The 15,821-nt window shown below is 45.8% G+C and overlaps 1 protein-coding gene across 2 annotated transcripts in view; it reads left to right on the top strand.

The window, feature by feature from the left end:
* LOC105837671 (angiogenic factor with G patch and FHA domains 1) overlaps nucleotides 1-15,821 on the top strand; it is a 125,419-nt gene that overhangs the window by 67,226 nt on the left and 42,372 nt on the right. The window contains exon 8 of one of the 2 annotated variants that reach the window (XM_036289197.1): nucleotides 1,245-1,949. The exons of the other annotated variant lie outside the window; for it this stretch is intronic. Within the exon in view, the coding sequence (XP_036145090.1) occupies nucleotides 1,245-1,253 (9 nt within the window). The 3' untranslated portion in view covers nucleotides 1,254-1,949. Of the gene's footprint in view, nucleotides 1-1,244; nucleotides 1,950-15,821 lie in introns of those variants that run through there. 2 annotated transcript variants of the gene reach the window in all.

The following is a 15,821-nucleotide window of genomic DNA, read 5'->3' as shown; positions in this document are numbered from 1 at the left end:
CCATACAAACTCTTATCTTTTAAATTGTTTTCTACATTTTGTTTTACGGAAATAAAAATATTATTTATAATAATTTATTAGCAATTTGATGGCAAATTGGCGATTTGTATCCTGGTAACAAATCAACCATTTTTTGAAATTCTTTATGTTTAACAAGTCGAAACAATAAATTTGTACTGTATATAAACTTTGCTATCTGTAAATCAATATTCTTTTTCTCTAAATTTGTTTTTATTACAATAGAATTTAAATTTTTGCCTGATATTTCTGATTTTAATGAAGTTGTTGATAATGATGTTGCGCTTGTTGAACATGAGGTTTGCAATTGCAACAGTTCCAAAGAGATTAACTGTTTTGCTACGTTTACTTTAAATGTTGAATTCAGTCCTGGTGACGCTGGTGTCATAAGATTTGTTAACAGTTTCGTCAGTTTCAGTATTATCATTCAAGCTTTCATTATTTATTGGACGATCTGTAAAAAAATTATTTGCTAAAATAAGTATATTTTTTATTTTCTATAGTAAAAAAAGATAATACGTAGTATAATAGTAAAATTGAAAAAATATTTATTATATAATATATAAATATTGTATATGGTAACGAAGAAGTAATAATTTCTAGTAGCAAATAGCAAATTGGAAATGTTATTATATATTTATAATTATTTAATTTTATAATATAATGTGTTTATGTACTTACTGTTTTCTTTTGTACCTTCATTATATGTAATGTCGTCAATGTCGATCTCTTCAGATTGATTGTACGATTTATTTTTATTTAAGACATTGCATTTATTTATATGCGTCTTCATACGTGCTACTAAAGAACACATTTCTTTTTAACAGTGTTTAAACTTTGCTATCAACGGTTTATCATCACCTTTAATTCTTATAAAATGTTGCCAAACCGCACCCTGCCGTCTTCTGGCCATATTTCTTTATTTTTATACGTAAATCTTTACAAGAAAACAATGTACGTATAAGTGCCGCATGTAGCAAAACTTTTATACTACGCTCCCAAGTGTGCTCTGCATGCTGTGCTTGTGCTACGTGTAAAACGTATTTAGACACGTTTTCACTGTGTCGACATCTGATGTACAACGTCTGAATTGCGTCGTACATGTTGTAAATATGTTTTAAACATGTTTTTTCCCGCACTTGTTTAAAACATGTTTAAAACTAAAAAACAGGTTTTTAAGAAAAAAAACGTAATGTTTTGTTTTTTCTTTTTAAATGTTTTTTTAGCAACCCTGAAATTTTGTCGTTTTATCATTTCCTGGATTGACAGCGAAACGCTATGTGGAGGAAGTTTTGCATCTTCACGTCATTCCGATGCGTTGTCAAATGGGACGCAATTTCATCTTAATCGCCGCGTCGTTCATTCTCTCCCTCTATTGTTATTCTATCTCTCTTTCCTGTATATGATCTTTATTTTACATACGGTTAGATAGAAGTATAAGATGATGGAGAACGCAATGCTAGAGAACGCTGGTATGAGAGAAATCATGAATGTGAAAGAGAGAACGGAAGCGCAAGAGAATACGAGAGAAAGAGCGAGAAGATAGTACTGCGGACGTCACGCGATCTCGTGGCGCGTCAAAATGAGTTGGAAGGGGGATCGCGTTTTGCGGTCACGTTTCGAAGTCCGTGACCGTAACTGAGGAACGGCTGAATAAGAGGGGGAAATCGCGCTCCGGAATCCGCGCCCGTCCACCACTACAGCTATGATGCTCCAATCTATTTGTAATGTTTCCGGTCGCATGCTCTATCCTACTCATTATGTGAGTGTGAAAGAGCATGAGAGTGTGAGAGAGAATGAACGAAAGCACGAGAGAACGCGTGAATAACACTGCGGCGGAGGACGTGAGCGCCAGTGAACATGAGTGTGACGGGAGCAAGAATATATATCTAGGATGGAGTGTGTGAAAGTAAAGGAATACAACAAAAAAATATACAATAAATGAGCAATTCTGTTGCGTTTTTGAATTATTTTTGTTATATTTTTTATTTTGATAATATATTTTATGATATTTGTTTATTAAGATAATTTATAAGATAATCAGAGTAGGTAATAATATAATACGAGATAATATATAATAATACAATATAAAATATGTGATAATAATACAATAAAATAATAATATAAAGTAATATATTAGGTGTACAATTTTGCTTCTGCGTTTCGATTATACTCGATTGTTGTCACTCCGTCCCCAAAGTGTCGCGTTAGTTCTCTAGGCGGTCGAAGATTGCCGAAACTGTCGAAATATGCGACGCGATTTCCCCTCTTTGCGTACGTCACCCAGTGAGTACCGGAGCCCGCCGTATCATTTAAATTTACGATATCATTCTCGTTTAGACGCGCACCACTCGTCGGTAACGCGTTACACATGAAAACATTCCTGAAATATGGAATACGCGCGGGGTTTGCCAGTTGCGATAATTGTACGTTTGTCGTCGCACCCGCGGGCAGTGTTAATGTGGTTTCTTTGACGTTTTTTTTTCTTCTGTACATCTTTTCCATGTTTGTACGGGGCGAGATACAGTTCTCGTCCGCGTTTGTACAGGGTGGGGAAAAATTATTGGCCAAGCTTTTGCCAGTCGGTTCTATTCGTCGAGATCGCCAACATTGCGTTATAAACAAGATGCCGCAAAATTAACTTTCAAGGTCATTTTCAATGTCAATTTTTTTTTATCAGCTTAATCGATTCTACTCGTCGAGCAAAAGTCTTAAAGGGATCATATGCCGGAAATCAATATTTCATAGATTCAAATTTTCGTTTGAAGTTTTTAGAAGCCAAAAAATTTCGTAAAATTGTCATGGGTTTAAAATCTGCTTAATCTACTCTTAACGCTATCTAAGAACAACGAAGTGGTCATGGTAGATTTTGGTTCCCTTCGGGTATCTTGGTACCCAGTAACATTTTAACGGCTGTTGGTTCCTTAAAGCAACGGTTATTTGCCTCAGAGTGGAATAATATATCGCTCCATAAATCATTCGTTACTTGTGCTTAAGAAACTTTCCATCCATATTCAGACCTTTTTCGTGATTATTAGAAGACCGCCGCTGATTTTGAATCAATTTTCAGTGTAAAATTAAAAAAATTATTTTAATTTTTTACCAATTTTTTTTCTAAGAATAACGTTGCTGTAGCATGCTTTGACGTGGTAGTCGTGGTGGTTGTGATCTGTCGCAGAGGAGTGAGGCCCGATTGCGCACATAAGCGATTGGACACAGTAGTATTTCCCGATTGGACACAGACTTGATTGGACACGGACGCGATTGGACACGGACTCAATTGGACACAGACCCGATTAAACACAGACCCGATTGCGCACCGACCCGATTGCACACGACCCGTTTGCACACGGATCCGTTTGCACACCGACCCGTTTGTACACAGACCCGATTGCACACGATACGATTCCGCATTGCAGAATAATACAAAAACAACCTATATATATATATATATATATATATATATATATATATATATAGCATAGAAAATTTAGAATAAATTTTTTATAAATATTTTACGAATTTATTTTTAAAAAACATTTTTTAAGTTATATAATCGTTTTCATAAATTATTTAGAAATTATTATTAACAATATTTAAAATATATTTTTAAAATGTACTAAAAAATATTTATGGTATATAAACCTGAAATATTTTTGTATTTTTGAATTATAATAGCATAAATATTTATTTTTAAAATTTTCATAAATATTTATCATAATTATTTTATACTTGGCAAACTCAGACATAAAAATACGTACAAAATATTTATTATAATATTTTTCTTTCTTATAAATATTTTACATATATAATATTTTATATATATAAAATATTTATAATATTTATAAATATTATATATATATATAATCGCAAACCTATGTGGTGCAGAAAATGCTTTGTGCACACGCACGCACGCACGCACGCACGCACGCACGCACACACACACACACACACACACACACACACACACACACACACACACACACACACACACACACACACACACACACACACACCCTCACACGGGGTGCAAGGGGAGCTTCGCTCCTCTCCCGCATCCACCCCATCCAAGTCGCTAACCCATGTACTATCTGAAATGCGGAATCGTATCGTGTGCAATCGGGTCCGTGCTCAATTGGGTCGGTGCGCAATCGGGTCGTGTGCAATCGGATCGGTGCGCAATCGGGTCCATGTCCAATCGGGTTTGTGTCCAATCGAGTCCGTGTCCAATCGAGTCCGTGTGCAATCGGGTCCGTGTGCAATCGGGTCTGTGTCCAATCGGGTCTGTGTCCAATTGAGTCCGTGTCCAATCGGGTCCGTGACCAATCGGGTCTGTGTCCAATTGGGAAATACTACTGTATCCAATCGCTTATGTGCGCAATCGGGACAGTCCCGTCGCAGAGGGATGGGCGTGACCAACGTCTAATGCTTCGAGCAATTGATCGTGTTCATGCTAATTACACACGCGCATGAGCTCTTTATGCTAGATGGTTGCGACGCCAACCTAATGGCAGATTATTACGTCTAGGGTCCGTGCCTGATCGTCGAGAATTTCAACGACTCGATGAACGATGATCAGGAACAAATTTTGCAGGTGTTGGCCACCATAGGGCAGGTCGTCCTCGTGTGTCTTGGAGAATTGAGGAACGTGTGATTGCTTTAGCTCGAACTTATCCTGTTATGAGATCACGACGCATAGGCGCGCGAGTAAGAGTTGATCTTAAAACAGTCTTGCGCATTCTCCGTGAGGAAGGTCTACGACCCTACAAAGTGCAGGTAGTGCATGAGTTACGACTTGGTGATCGCACAGCTCGTCTTCGTTTTTGTCGGTGGATGCTTCGCAAGATTCGAAGAAATCGGCACTTTTTGAAAAATATAGTGTTTTGAAAAATATACTGATGAATCCAGTTTTTCTACCACTTCCATTTTGAACCGGCAAAATGTTCGCATTTGGCGCAGACGCAATCCACACGCAATAGTCCAAAAAGTTCAACAGGGCTGTTTTTCAGTCAATGTTTGGGCAGGGATATGATTGTATTGCTCCTGTGTTTCTCAAACCGATTGTCAAGCGTTGAGTATTTCTACGTCATACTCTCCTGAATTGACTGCGACGTATGGTTCCGAGGAATGCCCGTAATCAAATTTTTTTATGCATGATGGTTCTCTACCGCATTTTGGGCAGGCAAGTTCGCGCTTTTTTACAACGATCTTTTGAAACTCGATGGATTGGTCGTAATCTTGCGCCACTCTTATGGCCCGCTCGTTTACCTGATTTAAACCCTCTGGACTTTTATTTCTGGGGAGCTCTGAAAGCCATTGTTTATGGGCCAGGCAGGACTTTAAAGACGGCTTAGGATTTATGAGATCGTATTGAAGAGGCGGTTGCTACTTTAGCACGAAATCGACCTGTGCTTCGTAGAGTGCGAGATAATTTGGTGGAAAGTCTTTAAGCTTGCATTGATAAAGGTGGTGGTCACGTTGAAGCTGGCAGACGAGCATAACTGGTTAGAGCTATTGGGGTCGATGGGTCAGTTCTGTTTGTTTGTAGGCAGCATCGACGACAATAAAGTGAGAGGCAAGCGGAACTCACAATAATTAAGTCACCCAGAAGTGAGAGGCGAGGGGAACTCACTATAATCAAGTCACTCCGAAGGGAACCAAAAGCTACCACGTCCATTCGTTATTCCTAGATAGCGTTAAGAGTAGATTAAGCAGATTTTACACCCATGACAATTAATTAACGAAATTTTTTAGCTTCGAAATACTTCAAACGAAGATTTCTCTATGAAATATTGATTTCCGGCATATGGTCCTTCTGAGACTTTTGTTTAGCTCGACGAGTAGAATCAACTAAGCCAATAAAAAAATTTGACATTAAAAATGATTTTGAAAGTTAATTTTGTGGCACCATGTTTATGATGCAATGTTGGGGATCTCGACGAGTAGAATCGACTGGCAAAAGCTTGACCAATAATTTTTCCTCACCCTGTACGAGGCGAGATATAAGCCGTAACCTTCCATCGCACGATTGTGACGCTGCAACTCCTCGAGCTGATGTCGCACGGCTTTGTTGTCGTTCACCGCCTTTCCCATACCGGCCGCTCCACCAATCAAGGATCCGAGTGCATCCAATATTGGTAAAACCGGTAATGCACCACCTCGTTTTGCAGCTTGAAGTATATGGTTTTTTCATCGATTTTTTTGTTGAATTCTTTTTCATATCCATACCGATCTTTATCTTGGCTTTTATGACTGCCCAGACAGCAGTAGCAGCGGCTGCTCTTTTCTCGACAGGCGAATCTTTTGGTATTACTTGTCTTAGTGCTTTGTCTGCGAGTATCTTGTTCGCCGCGTGTCGGCGAGCTCGTTGCTGTGGGAGTACGCAATGTCGTGTTTGCGATACGCTACGTCGAGTGGATTTATACCTTGGTCACCCTCCAACTCGTCGGTCGGTGTTTCTTCTTCTTCGGTGTCGGTATCCCTCTCGGCTCCTCGTCTCTCGGATCCGGTTTCAGGTCTTGCACGTGGACTCGACGGTGCCATATCCCCTGGCGTCTTTTAGGTCCATGATTACGGGCGAGATGATGCGCCATACCTCCATCGGCCCGTCGTATTTTGGGGCTAGTTTTGCATTGATGGCGTCGCTTTTGCTTGACAATGTTCGGTCGCGTTTCCACACTAGATCCTCTATTTGAGGACACCATGCGCGCCGGCGCAGGTTGTATTGTCGTTCCTGCTTCTGGAATGTCTGTACCAGGTGGATTCGGGCAAGTTCATAGGCCTCCTCTAATGCTTGCCTGCGTTCTTCCGGGGCCATCCCTTCTGTGGGTCGCCGATCCTCAGGATGCGCCAATTCCCTCCCGTGGACCAGGAATTCGGGAGACCCGGTTGTCGCATGATTTGCAGTGTTGAATGCGAACTACAGGGCCTCCAGGTGTTGGTCCCATTCGCGGTTCTCCACATATTGCGCAATCATCGTCTTGATGGTCCGGTTGGCTCGTTCTACCGGGATCTCAAAGTCATACTGCTGGAGGTCAAAGAGCCAGCGGCCCAGTTGCCCCGTAGGTGCTTCCAGCTGTTGTAGCCACTTGAGGGCTTGATGATCTGTCAGGACGGTGAATCGATAACTCTTCAGGTAATCGCGCATGCGTTTGATCCCCCAGACCACGGCCAGGCACTCGAGCTCTGTCGCACTATAGTTGCGCTTAGCCTTGTTGAGCGTCCGGCTGGCGTAGGCAATGACCTTCTCTCCCTGTCTGTGGTTCTGGGTTAACACGGCTCCCAGTCCCTGGGTGCTTGCGTCAGTTTGCAGCAGGAAGGGCCTGCTGAAGTGGGCATGCTAGGACTAGGGCGGAAGTCAGGGCTTCCTTTAGAAGTCTGAACGCCCGTTCCTCCGCTGTCCCCCATGTCCAGCGTGCGTTTTTCTTGGTGAGCGCCATGAGCGTGACCGCCAAGGTGGAGAAATCAGGGCTGAATCTCCGGTACCAGGATGCCATCCCGAGGAATTGACGCACCTTGCGGAGGGTGGTTGATGCTGGCCATCCGGTGATGGCGCTTATCTTCTCGGGGTCTGTGTGCACTCCCTTTCGGTCTATGATGTGTCCATCGTAAGCGGTCGCGGCAGAAGCAGCATTTGTCGGGGTTCAGCCGCAGCTTGGCCTCCCGGAACCGGCGGAAGACTTTGGCCAGGTGCTGCAGGTGCTCCTCGAAGGTCGCACTGGCGACGATAATGTCGTCGAGATAGACCAAGACGTTAGGTTCCAGCTCTGGCCCGAGCACTGTGTCCAATAGCCGTTGAAAGGTGGCGGGCGCGGAGTGTAGCTTGAACGGCATGACCTTAAACTGGAACAACCCCCTCCCGGGTACTGTGAACGCAGTGGCCGGCCGGCTTGCCGAGGTGAGCGGGATCTGCCAATATCCTCTTCAGATCCAACGTCGAGAGGTATCTGGCTCCGCGAAGCTTATCCAGCATGGCGGTGATGTGAGGGAGCGGGTAAGCATCCTTTTCGGATACGACATTAAGCCGTCGGAAGTCTATACAGGACCGGTGGTTCCCGTTCTTCTTTTTGACGAGCAATGGGTCGCGAGCTCCAAGGGCTGCGTGAGGGCTCGATGACCCCCTCCGCCAGCATCTTGTCAACCTCCTGGTTGATCATGCTTTGCATGGCCGGGTTGCGTGGCCGGTACCGTTGTTTGATTGGAGCTCCGGACTTGAGCCTGATATGGTGCTCCACTCTAGAGGTTGGTCCGCGTATCGTTTCGAAGCGAGGGAGCTCCGTGGCCAAAAAGTCGCGGAGTTGCGCCATTTCGCCACCGGTCTGCTATCGGAGAGCTCCAGCGGTCAATCTCCTAGTCGTTTGTCCCGTTCTGGCGCCGGGCGGGGGCGGCGTGAGTGTCCGCCGTAGTTTGCTCCAGAGGTCGACTCCGATCAAGACCGGGCTTTCTAGGCGCGGTAGTATAACGAACCGGTGCCGATATGTCCTTTCCTGGACGTGTAGTGGTAGGTGGAAAACTCCGGTGACGGGCACCGTTGTTCCATCGGCCAGGTGTACGTGCTCCTCTTCTGGTCCGGGATAAACCCGGTATCGGGAGAGCGGTTTGGCTGTTTTGTCGCTTATGTGCGACATCTCCGAACTTGAGTCCAGGAGTGCCTGCAGAGTGCGACCGGCGATGCGTACGATTAGGTGCGGTCGAGGGTTGTATGTTACTGGGTGACGGGCTCGGTGACGGCCGCTACGTCGCCGACCCTCCGCTCGTTTCCCGGTGGGTGACAATCCCTGGTCAAGATTCCGTCTTTTCCACACCAGGAGCAAAATTTCTTTGGCGGACGTTTACAGTCGAGCCACGTGTGGCCGCGTTGTTTTCAGCGCCAGCAGCATTCTTCCCGGCTGTACGCCGTAGTGGTTGCGGTTCCTTGGGCGGGTCTAGACTCGGCGGAGCGGGCTTTACGTCGCTGGTTAATCTTTTCGTATTGGGAGACCCGGGCGGTTAATTCGGGTAGCGTAGTCTGGTCGGTGAGCTGGATGTATAGTTGACACTCTGGGTCCATGTTTTCGTAGAGTTGCTCTAACCGCTCCCGCTCGGAGTATCCTCCGGCCCGGCGCATCAGGGTGATTAATGCGGTGGAGTAGGCACGGAAGGTTTTGCTCGGTCGTTGACGGCGGTCTTGTATCTCCGCTTTTATCCGGCGCTGGTATCCGGGTGGCAGGAAGGCCGTGCGTAGCAAAACTTGTCCCACGTAGCCCATTGCCCGGCGTTGTTCCTATGCCATAGGAGGGCGTCGCCTCGTAATAATTCTGGCAGTCCTAGTAGGTGGTGTTCCGTCTTGAGTCCGTAGCTGAGTCGCAGTTCTTCGGTCCGCTCCAGGAACGTGAGGGAGTCTTTCCCATCAACGTGATGGCCCCACTTCCGGATTTGATTAATGATCTTGATTCGTTCTATTGGTCCGGGTGTCACCCTTGGGGTTTCCAGGCAGGCAGCTCCTTCCTGCATCGTCGGGTTAGTTACTGGTGCGGTGTCTGGTCGGTTTGGCATGCTGTCGTCGGCTAGATCGATATGGATCTCTGGAACGTTGGCGGTCTAGAGGGCACCAGGGTTAGCGGTGTGAAATTGTTGTAGCTTCTTCCGGAGGATGTCCAGCGGCGCGGCGGTGTCTATTCCGTGTTGCTGGGCGAGCTGTAAGGCCTGCTCTTTGGAGAGGTTATGAATCCACGAACTCATTCAGTATGGGCGCAAGCTGAGTTCCTACTAGACTGGTCCCTGTTCGGGCGCCATGTAACGGTTCGCCTTTCCCGAACGCCTCGGACAGGCTTGCCGGGTACCAGGATTCGAGAGAAGGGGGGAAACCAACTTGCGCACACCGATATTAAATCGATAAGTCTTTATTAGAAAACTTAGCCTAACTTATACATTGCTTATGCTACCTTATATACTACTTAGTCTACGGGTATATGTACAAAATATACAACTTAGCTTAGTAACGTCAGCCGGACGGGAGCGCGCTAGTGCACAGTGCAGCCGCCAGGGACACCCGTGGCTGCACCGGTCCGAGACCTGTCCGTGGCATTGGAACGGATGGAGTTAAAGCCGAAAAGCGACCGAGGAGACATCGACGTCGGGGCCGAAGCCGAGACGATGCCAACGCTGAGATCGCCGAGAGCGGAAGCGGGCGAGCCGACGCCGACCCCGAGACAGCGAGCAGATGCGCCGAGCGCGCACACAGCCGGCGACGATGAGTCAGTCGAGAGAGCCGATAACTACCCGAGGATTCCCCGAGGGGGACGAAACAGCGACGACGAAGACGGCATTCCGACCTCGTCGCAATTTATCGAAATGTGATACCAAAGAGTGCAAAAAGCGTTGCACGAATCGCGCGTATAAATATCGTAATAATCGTGTTTATTTTATTAAGATTTATTTGTTTGTTAAAACATGTTTAGTTTATCTCGTTCCGGTAGCCGCGCGAGACGCCACAAGCCGTGCGAGAATGTATGTGTGAAGCATGCGTGTGATCGCGTGTATTATTAAGTAAACGTGCGATAGAAATAAGTTTGTAATGTGCAATCGCGAAAAATATATATTTTTATATTCTTATAATAAGATTAAGTTTGTTAAATTCATATTCTTTATTACGAGCGCCAGTAAAAGCTTGTCAATACATTATTAGTAGTTTCTTTGTAATGAGCGTTATTAAAGGCTTGTCAATTTATTATTATTATAAATAATTATTTTGTAAGACCCGATTGCTACCCATATTACAGGAAGCGCGACGAGAACGACGAGTAAGAGACAGGTACCGTCACACAGAGCCCCTGGCGTATAGGCAACCTGGCCGACGCGATAAAGTGACAGCTTGAGGTTAGGGCGCCCATGGTCGTAAATCGGGCGTAGCGTCATGTATCGTAAACGCATTGCTGAGCAGGTAATTATCGAGATCCCAAGCTCAGTTACGCTGTATTTACGAGTACAGTGGAGAAATGTCATATATGACATATTAATAACAATTACGGTCTCAAAGCGACCGAATGGGATAGCGATAGTTACTTGGGAAGTTTTGACATTACCGTAGGAAATGCGGAATGAATTTTCATTTATTTCATTAAATTGATATGTGTTTCATTGTTCTTAACAAGTTTAACATAAGTTTAAGCTAGTACGCAAAGGCTCAGGTATATTGACCAATTGGAAGTCTCGTTTTCGTAAACGAGCTATAATTTCATTATTTCTTGGAAAACTGTTTTGTTGCAGTAATAATTTATATTGCCCACGTCAATAATGGCCACATCAATATTGGTCACGCGTCATTATTGCCCACGTGTTATTATTACCTACGTCATTATTGCCCACGTCATTATTGCACACGCGTCATTATTGGCCACGCGTCATTATTGGCCACGTCATTATTGACCACGTTAATATTAGCCACGCGTGATATTGCCCACGTTAATAATGGCCACGTCAATATTGGTCACGCGTCAATATTGCCCACGTCACTTGATCACGCGTCATTATTGCCCACGCGTCATTATTGCCCACGTCAATATTAATCAATTTTTTTGCTTAGCGTGGAAAGTTGCAAACCCATGTGGTGCAGAGAAATGCTTTGCACACACACACACACACACACACACACACACACACACACACACACACACACACGGGGGTGTGCAAGGGGGCCTTCGGGGCCACCCGTCCAAGTTGCAAACGCATATACAGTAATGACATGGGCAATAGTGACGCGTGGGCAATAATGACGTGGGCAATATTGACGTGGGCAATATCACGCGTGGCCAATATTGACGTGGCCAATAATGAAGTGTGGGCAATAATGACGTGGGCAATAATGACGTGTGGGCAATAATGACGTGGGCAATAATGACGTGGGCAATATTGACGTGGGCAATATCACGCGTGGCCAATATTGACGTGGCCAATAATGACGTGGCCAATCCACCCCGTGGTCAATCGGGATCGTGGCCAATAATGACGTGGCCAATCGGGACCGTGGCCAATATTGACGTGGGCAAACGAAACGCTCCCGTAGCAACGACAACAGCTTCGGATCAGCCCTTATATGTTCCAGAAGCCTGTCCCATACGTGTTCGATATAGTTGTCACACACGTAGCAAAATAGGTTTCAGCACGAATTGTAACTGTTCGACAGTTAATTCGAAATGCTTTGCACACACACACACACACACACACACACACACACACACACACAGACACACACACACACACAAACACACACACACGGGGGTGTGCAAGGGGGCCTTCGGGGCCACCCGTCCAAGTTGCAAACGCATATACAGTAATGACATGGGCAATAGTGACGCGTGGGCAATAATGACGTGGGCAATATTGACGTGGGCAATATCACGCGTGGCCAATATTGACGTGGCCAATAATGAAGTGTGGGCAATAATGACGTGGGCAATAATGACGTGTGGGCAATAATGACGTGGGCAATAATGACGTGGGCAATATTGACGTGGGCAATATCACGCGTGGCCAATATTGACGTGGCCAATCGGGACCGTGGCCAATATTGACGTGGGCAAACGAAACGCTCCCGTAGCAACGACAACAGCTTCGGATCAGCCCTTATATGTTCCAGAAGCCTGTCCCATACGTGTTCGATATAGTTGTCACACACGTAGCAAAATAGGTTTCAGCACGAATTGTAACTGTTCGACACTTAATTCGAGTATATCAGAGGGATGTGACAGTGTGAGATACATATTTGATACTGAGCGGCGCGCGATTTTACGTGTCTTTAAATAGTTCCGTGAAGTTAGTGAGTAATGACGCGGAGAAAAACTTATACGGATTACAGTTTACCTCGTAAGTCTTCATGGGGATGCTAAATTGCTCATCAAACTTGATCGATGTCGATAATGTAGAGTCATTTGTGCACGTCATTACCAAAATTTTGTATATATTCCTTTTATAGATTTAGAAATCCTTTTCCAGAATTAAAGTTTATGTTTTAATATCAGCTTATGAATTGAATTTCATACCAAGAATTAAGAAAAATTTTTCAGATTACTCTTTTGAGACTCGAAATGTTTACTAATGCGTATCTTTTTTATTAAAACGCCTACGCTCAATCAGAAAGCATAGTCTTGTTCTTTAATATCCACTCGTATCCGGATCTGACTTGATTTATACGTGCAAGGTGTACAACTTTTATATCAAGCACATTTTGTTACGAGTCTATGTCACACGCCAACAATTAAAAAAATTTTATTGTTTTTCGTATAAATTGTTACGTCCGTACACTGTTATCGTCTATACTTTAATTGTGGAGAAGGATTTTTAATTCTGTAAATGCAATAAAAAGATAGGCATTGGTAAAAATTGTTGGTAAAACAGACGACTTGAGGATCTCTTTAAATTAAATAATTGATTGCCGTTTAATTTATTGACGTATTGCAACGTTAGAAATAGTTGACATAGTTGAAATATAATATCCCTTTTTCCTGGAAATTATCTCAAACGTATAGTGACATGTTTCGTTCTGAATAAAGCAAAAAAATATAAGAGATGTAAAATATACGGTTATATGTATATAAAAAACGGTTATACATGTACGCAAAGATAAGGATGTTTAAAACAAATGTGAAATGAACGTGAAAAGTACGTGAGCAAACGTTAAACGAATGTTAAAAGTACGTGAAACGAACGTGAAAAGTATGTGAATGAACGTGGTATAATAATAATAATATAATAATGTTCTCGGGGGCGGTCCTCCTACAAAGCCCACTTTGGCACTCAGACCGGGTTTATTGTGCCTCCCCGTAATCAGCTGTCCTAGCGGGGCCCCGCTTCTTTCCAGAAGTAGAGCAGATCCACAGGCAGCTGTCTTACCTGGTTTGGTTCCAGAAAATCTGAGACCAGCAGGCGTGTTTTTAGTTCGACTAATGCTGGACACTCCCCAAGATCGTGGAGGCTAGTTTCCTCCTCTTCACCACACAACCTGCAGTCGGGCGTATCGCTACGACCCAATTTATACAGGTGGTAGTTAAGGTAGTTAAGGGTACTCCCCAAGGCAGGTCTCTAGCCTGTCTGCATTTGCCCTCTGTTTCATTCCTCCAGTATTCAAGATGCTGGTCCCGGAGCCAGCTTCTGATCCTCCCCCTGCCCAGACAGAAGGAGATCCCAACAGCCGGCTCAGATCCCAACAGCCTTGTTTCAGCCGCCTTTTTAGCAAGCAGGTCCGCCATTTTGTTGTCCTTGATCTCTGAGTGCCCGGGCATCCATACTGGGCCAACATCATTATTCTTCGCCAACTCATCCAGTACGCACGTGCTATCCCAGTCGCGAGTTAATTCTTGGACGCGCCTTAAGCGCCGCCTGACTGTCCGAGCAAATCCGGAAGCGCCTTCCCACCCTATCAGACTCTAATAGGTTCTGGGCACATCTCATGATGGCTAACACCTCCGCCTGGAAAACCGTAGCGTGTTTGCAAAGCGGAATGACGATTCTTGCTCAGTCGCGCTGACAGTAAAGACCAGCTCCAGAGCCCACACTCGTTCTGGAGCCATGGATTCGGGTTTCGAGTGGGGATGCCACCGATTCGGCTTTCAAGCCATCTCAGCGACTCCGTATCCGTGCACTTTACAACCGCAGCCCTCCCCCCTCAGAGTGGTGCTGTCGAATCCGGGTAGGGTACCCTCTTGGATCGCCTGGATCTCCTTGAAGACCGCACCCCTTAGCTGCGACAACTGCTCAGCAGTCATCACAGCGTCAGGGTACCTCTCCCGGACAATCATTTTCGTCAGAGGGTCCGCGGCGTCGACGTAAGCATGGGTCTCCTGGAACCTCTGCTTTTTTTTCGCCCGTTCCGCCGATTGTGGGGTCCCACTGGAGTCCTTCTGGCGTTTATTGCCGGAGTTCCCCTGAGGCCCCCCAACCGGTGTCCGGGGGATAGCTGAAGACGAGGAAGAAGAGGTCCCCGAAGCGACCGGCGGAGGTCCAGTCCCAGTCCCAGCCTGAGCCTGGGCCTGAGCCCCCTCCTTCCGCTCCCGAGCCCTCCTCCTCTTTGCGGCTCCGGAGACTTTGTTCTTGCGAAGATCCTCCTTTGCCGGTTCGTCCGTTGCGGCTTCGGTGCTTTCCGTGCCCTCGGGGGCCTGCTCGGCACTCGAAACCGCCTCCCCTCTGTGGTCTCGGTATTTCCCGTGCCCGTAGGGGTCCGTTCGGCTCCCGATCCCGCTTCTTCCACCCTTCCGGAGTCCTAGGGCGAAGCCTCCATCGGGGTGTCTTCAGTGAGTTTTAAGTTTATAAAATTATTCATCTCCATTTTGTTCCCACGAGCAGCTAGGGAAATATACGATTCACCCACGCAGAGCTCCGCATGCGTGAGTAAGGCTAAATACTCTGGGGTTTCGCCTGGTTCCCCAGAGGCATCGTTCGAGACACTGCTCCTCTAGTGCCACGCAGCCCTCGCCACGATAGCTTCCAGCTTGGCTTGAGTGAAGTTGGTCCGCAGCTTTTCCCACCCCTGGGCAGGGTTTTACGCCCGTCGGGGCAGATATAACCGTTATTACCCGGGGCAGATATAACCGTTACTACCCGGTACCGCCCCGGCACGCGGCGGTTTAGGCCCAGACCGGGATTTCCTACCCGGGCATCCTCCTATCCGCCACCCGGAGACGCGCCCGCTAGGCACTCAACCTACGGGAACGAACGTGGTAAGTATGTAAACAAACGTGAAAGGTACATAAACGAACGTGAGAAGTATGTGAACGAATGTGAGAAGTACGTGAACGAACGTGAAACGAACGTGAAAGGTATGTGAACGA

The sequence above is a fragment of the Monomorium pharaonis genome, chromosome 6, assembly GCF_013373865.1.
Source record: "Monomorium pharaonis isolate MP-MQ-018 chromosome 6, ASM1337386v2, whole genome shotgun sequence".
Lineage (NCBI taxonomy): Eukaryota > Metazoa > Arthropoda > Insecta > Hymenoptera > Formicidae > Monomorium > Monomorium pharaonis.
The sequence above is the reverse complement of the archived record's forward strand: the minus strand, read 5'-3'. Positions and strand labels throughout refer to the sequence as shown.